At 41.2% G+C, this 6,418-nt stretch overlaps 1 protein-coding gene across 2 annotated transcripts; it reads left to right on the forward strand.

Moving 5' to 3' along the window:
* The first annotated feature begins 207 nt into the window (after positions 1-207).
* Positions 208-6,126, forward strand: LOC123064982 (uncharacterized). Of its 2 annotated transcripts, XM_044488360.1 has the most exons (12): positions 208-459; positions 951-1,043; positions 1,348-1,437; positions 2,092-2,196; positions 2,383-2,457; positions 2,751-2,810; positions 2,962-3,054; positions 3,393-3,479; positions 5,083-5,286; positions 5,352-5,457; positions 5,526-5,730; positions 5,840-6,126. In XM_044488360.1, the coding sequence occupies exons 1-12, from the start codon at positions 335-337 to the stop codon at positions 5,962-5,964; spliced, it is 1,368 nt and encodes a 455-aa protein (XP_044344295.1). In that variant the 5' UTR covers positions 208-334; the 3' UTR covers positions 5,965-6,126. The 2 variants fall into 2 exon arrangements, with proteins under 2 accessions (XP_044344295.1, XP_044344296.1); XM_044488361.1 differs by lacking the exon at positions 2,092-2,196.
* The last annotated feature ends 292 nt before the right edge of the window (positions 6,127-6,418 follow it).

The raw sequence follows: 6,418 nt of genomic DNA on the forward strand, positions 1-6,418 counted from the left end.
TTCTTTTGGGTTAACTGGTCAACCAGTCAACCGGTTAACGGAGCGAGCGAGGCGTAGTGGCGACCGTTGCTAGGCCGGCCCATAGCGACGCGGCGTGAGCGCCGGCTCACTATCCAGCGCTATAGCGCTGACTAGGAGTTCTCCGGCGGTTGCTTTGAAATTGGTTTTAGGTTTAGTTCGAGACTTCGAGTCGGTTTACAAGTCGATGTCTATGTCGATTGTGCGCCGCTTCCTATCCTTTTCTTCCCTCGCTATATGTAAGATCCGTCTGGACTAATCTCGGCATAGAAACACATCGCATTGATTCGATCAGTGACCACCGGGCTAACGATCGATGGAGCGGAGCCCTCGTCGTCGTTGTGGTCGAGCTCCACGTCCACCAGCTATGGATCAAACGCCAACTCCTTCAACTGCTTCCAGCATCCGCAGTGGCCTAAGCATTCGTGCCCCCAATCCAAGGTACTCCCTCGTTGCCAAATTACATCACGTTTTAGTTTCAACTTTTTATACCAAGGTTGAGAAGTTGTTTTTCTTCGTGCATTGGCTCACGGAGCCCCTGATTACCTTCTCTTGATTTTCTAATACGTACCGTATAGTCTTTGAATACAAGGTCACATTATTTGTGACGTGCTACGCATCAGCCCTCTCGTGAGCCGTCAGATCTGGCATAATCTAGTGGCCCAGTATCATCCTGTACGTTTGCAAGAAAAGTCTTGTTGTAGAACTCTGTTGAGTTCTTATTGCAGAAACATTTGCAACATTGGTTGTGTGTGCGTGTGTGTGTGCGGCGTGGGGGAGGGGTTTAAAGAAAAGGTTTTCGGGGTCTTTTTCTCGTGGGTTAAATATACATACCAATCCCAGTTCCTATAATTATGGGATGATGACAGCCTACCAACTATACAACAATAAGATCTTAGCAAACCTAACTTCAGATCGTTCAAATTTTGCAGGTCACCTGCAGCCACGAGAGGACGTATTCGCCAGAGCCTTCTCTATTCAGATCGCCCCAGGCGTTTCAGGAGACCTACATCAGATAAGCTACCGTAAGTGTGACTCTAGGTGCCGTTTTCTGTGTTTCCATTATGGTTACCACAAATGTGCTTACAACCAGTCCGTAACATATTAGCTATTTACTCCCTCCGTCTCATAATGTAAGAAAATTTTGTCGCTACACTAGTTTCAAAAAACGTCCTATATTATGGGACGGGGGGAGTATATAACATTTACACTAGCCTTCAATCCTTGTAGACAAACTAGAATGCCATGGTCATTATTGACTATTGCAGAACCTCCCATCATTTCTAATCACTTGATGAGTGAGCATATTGTCGTGCTTGTTTTGGTTAGGGTTGAGGAGCATGCGGATGAGGTAAGCAGCAGGGAGTTTGAAGCCCTGACACTTGATCAATCACGCCCTACACCTAAGTCAACTCACAGGTATGGCCATTTTATGTTGGTACTTCTCTTAATTTGAATGACGGGTGCTTGTTCCCATGGATTTCTGTGCGAGTGTAATCTACAAAGCTTGATGCGCTTCCAAGGTTTAGAAAAATCTATCTTGGAACTCTTGAGTAATTTTTATTGCTAACACACGCATAAGTTTTGCAAATTGTCTACATCTACATTGACATGCGTGGAGCTCCTTAGAAACATGGCTTAATATATTGATTTGTTTTTCTTTTTAAAATCTCCAGGTTTATCTTGTTTCTTGTTAGCACTTACAAGTTATAAATTTGCAAATGTAGCATACGACACGTATAAATTAATCAAGTGTTATACATGAATGGAATAATGGAGAAATTAGCAACCGGTCAATATGTAATTAGTGTGTTGTGAGCCTGTGGCGCCACAATGTGTAGGCGTTATGGATTGACATTTTAATTCTAGATAATATTTCTAGGGGATTTGCATCAACTGCTATTACATTCAGCAAATTAAATTTAAGCCCATAAAGCACAAAATATTGATCTAGTTGTAACTCGTAACACCACTGGCACATGACTGGCCATGAGGGTTGTTGTTGTTCCTTTAGGTAACCAAGGTCTTTTTCTTTTCTTTAGAGAGATGGATTCACCCACTCAATACTTGCAGGCAAGCTGGAACTGCAACCCATGTTCGGCAAAGTGTTCTATATTCAGGCCGCCTCAGGAGGCCCCATGGTAGACGAGAACAAGAACCATCACCGAATGAGCTACCGTAAATTTTCTTAGTTATTTCTGATATTGTCTGTGTGCCTTTTTGCATGAGAATTTGATAAAGGATCCGTTTTGGTTATTATCTGTACTCTCATAGAATAAAAAGTTTTTATTGCTAGTTTCTTTTTAAAAAGCTAGCAATTCTTTCCCTTACTTCCATAGTCACCGACCAACATGTTTTCATCAGGGTTGAGAAGAATGCTAGCAAGGTGAGCAGCAGTGAGGGATCTACAGTTACAGATCTACTTGAATTAACTGATAGGTACGATATTGTTGTTTAGTTATTAACTAATTATTAATTGGGTTTTAGTTTGTTGAAATGACAGGTGCTTATTATAACCTGCATCCATTCTGCATATCATTCAAATATGTTTGATTCATCAACTTGATAAAACTTGTCACAGAAGATTATTTATGTCAAATATCTGTTTTGGCTATTATTTGCACTGCAATTCTCATAGAAGAAATAATTTTGGATGCAATGCTAGTTTCTTTTATAGATGCTAGTAATTATTACCACACTTCTATAATCACCAACCAACATGTTCTGATCAGGGTTGAGAAGAATGCTGGCAAGGCGAGCGACATTCAGGGTCCTGCAGTTAAGGCTCCACCGTAAGTGTGCCTCTTATTTTGCAACATTACTACATTGGTTTCTTCAGAGCTCCTTAAAACGAAAAGCGAGAATGCCTGGTTATTATTGCAATACCTCCATGATAATAGTCGTGAACTAATGAGCATATTGGTTTGATTATCTTCTGCTCAGGGTAAAGGAGGATGCAAGTGAGGTGTGCAGCAGGGAGTTTAAATCAGTAACACTTGGTCAGTCACTTCCTACATTTAATAACCCAACTCAAAGGTATTGCATTGGCCTCTTTTTGGACAGCTCTCGAACCATGGGTTAATAATTATTGATTGATTTTTTAATAACTCTCTAGCTTTATCTTGTTGTTTGTTACACCCTCTGTAAGCAACCTAAAACGCCTTATAGTATTTGTTTACAGAGATATTACTATTTACTGTTTAGAAGCCTCAAAGCAATAAAAATGTACCTGTAGCATTCTTTCATGAGTTTTGCTATCATTCAAATATGCATTCATCAACTTCACAAATAAGTGTTGAAGAAGATTATATTTATATCAAGTAAATGATAGCTTTGGAATAACCACTAATTGTGAGGACGTTTTGTTGCTTTAGGTCCAGGAAACGTGATTATTACGCTGCAGACAGTACGACTCGCTCTGAAATTTTTGAGGAGATGCTCAAAGATGTATCAGAGCCTTGGTATGTATGATGATTTTTTTGTTCGTCTCATATTATATTTGTTTTGTAGTTTGTAAGTCTTATAAATGCATTGATGTAGCAAGAAGCCTCAAAGCAGCATAGTTTTACTTGTATATATACATGGATCAAGTAAGGAAACAACAACTACTACAAAACAACGTGTCATTAGTGCAGTGTGGCGTATAGGCCTAGATGCACGACGAGATAACTACCGCACCAAAGAATGAAGAGAGCCAAACATCATGAATCTAACCGCTTTGGGTTTTTCTTTTTTTCCTTGGCTACACGTAGCTTTGGTCTTGTATGACTTTGCTATTTGCCGATGTGTTTTTGGATGCATGCGTTGGCTGTGTGCATCCTAGCTATTCAGAGGTCGGGGTGTGCTCTTTGGGTTTGTATCCTCTTGATGCTCCTTTTTGAGCCAATAAAATTCTCCTTTTGTCGAAAAAAACGCCATGGCTGCGGGAGGCTGTACAGACATATACTAGCTGAGAGAATATGTGGAGGTGTGTGTGGCGTGTGTGGAATCTAACTGGCTTTGTTAGTCTTCCTGTGAGGCGTGTGTGGAACCATCGAATCACACCTGAGACTGAAATCACCCCATGCACAGAGCCATCTGCACATTCTCCTCCTTCACCCAATCTTCCTGCCTTCTTTGTTCAGTGCCTCCTGAGGAAACAGTGGGGCACCACTTTTTTCAGTGTCCCTGCAACTCCTATTGTTGGGCCTCACTTGGAATGTTATGTCCTCTTGCTGGTTCCAGGCTTGAACTTATACATGCTGCAAGACTGAGATTGGATAGGCCCATGCTCATGGATATCTTTATCATGGCTACGTAGGGTGTTTGCAAGGATAGGAATAATAAGCGCTTCAGACGGATCCCTCCCTCTCATAGATCCTGGATTATCAGGTTTAAGGAGGATTTCACTCTCCTGAAGCACATAACTAAACGACGACTAGGCGGATATTCAATTTGGCTCTCAGGTGTAGATGATCCTCATACCAGGACTGTTGGACAGTGCCAAGATTCCCCCTAGGGGTTGTATTCTCACCCGTATTTCAGATTGCGTTGGCTTTAAACTATAGTGACTGGCCCACCTGTGTCCAATATAAATGTGGAGATTGCCGTTTGCTTGTCAGCAGTACAAATGAATGGACCGTTGATGCAAATTATGTGCCACCGGCTCGGGAGCATCCATTAACTCCGCCTGCCCCATCTGTTCACTGAACCTAAACTTTGGCCAAATCCACAACCTCCTCATCTTCCTCTTCGTGAGGTACCCATGAGGCCATGAGATCAAGTGGCGTTGACGGTTTCCAGAGGAGAAGCTATACCGCGGATCGAGATGGAGCATGCAGCAATTTTGGGCGCATTTAAGATGAAGTGCACATATGTGATCAGGACTCACGATCAATATATTGATCATTTAATGGCATAATTAATTATAATTTTACTCGTTGCACTTGCACTTTAGAGAAGAGTTTATATGTATATGGAGTTCAATGCTATTTTAACAATATGTATATGGTGCTTAGTTCTGCTCATGTGTGTGTGGTATTATTTTGCATTTTTGATCATCCTTTGGGGTTTCTTATGATTCAGGGCACAAAAATGTCGTGATATGCGGAAGTACTTGGAAGAACATACATACACTTGTATGGTGGAGGCTATGATTGCCGCTGAACATGGCTTTAGCAACCCGGCCCAGCATAAACTAGATGCTCAAGCATTCTTGGCATCAGAAGGGGCATTTGAAGCTCCTGAAGTCCCTCAATCCTTTGCCTCTAGAAGAGAGAATATAGCGCAGTATGTTCTGATATGATTTTCATATAAATTTTGAAGCATGCAACAAATTTAATGTATTGTTGCAGGGCTGAAGTGTCTACGGAAGAAATCCTTGAGAATGGTGAAAAGTGGATGGGCGAGGAAGTCATGTTGGCTTTTAAGAAGTACAAGGAAGGAAAGAGCCAATTCAAAGTACGTGCGGTTTTCTGCTATTTTGTCCTCCTAACTGAAAGCAAGTTTGTTATAAGGTGTTTTTTCAGGACGTGGTGCATTATGGCCTAGATGAGCTTCAACATCAGTGCTTCAGCATGGAGAGCTGTGATCACACCTTCCATCACTTCAACTTCACCGTTAAGATGGAGAAATCAGGTGGCGATTCGTCATCGACGCCCTTCTTTGCTGAGGTGAAAGAGATCCATGGAAGAAAATATTATTCCTGCTACGAACTAAGTTCGCATGATGATGGTATGTGCCCATGTTGTCTTCTCTTCCATTCTAATTAAATAAGGTTTGTGTTTAGTTTGCTTGCTGCAAAATTATGTTTTGATGTCTTGAGCTATGTATCTTTGTTTAGGTCACTGCCATGCGTGCAAAAATCAAGGAATGCATGCACTGAAGCACCCTATTTGTCTAATGGGGTATGACAGTGGTCATGCTGATATGGAGTCCCCGTTCCTTTATCTTAGAGATGATGAATAATCTGATCTCGAGTGGTGACGGTGTTTGCATCGACAACAGTGTGAAGTATGTGGTTTGTTTATGGTTACATCTTCTGATCTGCATGTAGTCCAGTAGTGCAGTTGTGAATTATACTGATATTTGACCTGTACTAAGAAGTTCTAAGGAGCGAGTTTTTGCTTTGATGACCGTGCTTTTCAATGTTGCACAAAACATACTATTTTTCTCCAAGTAAATTGTCAAACACCAGCACAATTGTGGTCTCGTTTAAGAAAACACATTCCTTTCTTTTTGTAAAGAACAATGATATTCTTCCTTTCTTTTTGCAAAGAGCAATGCTATTCTTTGAGGCAGACATTGGATTTGTGTGCTCCAGATCAAAGCACTGAAGTAGGAACAAAACTACCCCTTTTCTCTCAATTTATATGACCTGTGATCAATTTCCAACACTTGTTAGTGAGAAATAAAAATGTTT

The sequence above is a fragment of the Triticum aestivum genome, chromosome 3B, assembly GCF_018294505.1.
Source record: "Triticum aestivum cultivar Chinese Spring chromosome 3B, IWGSC CS RefSeq v2.1, whole genome shotgun sequence".
Classification (NCBI taxonomy): domain Eukaryota; kingdom Viridiplantae; phylum Streptophyta; class Magnoliopsida; order Poales; family Poaceae; genus Triticum; species Triticum aestivum.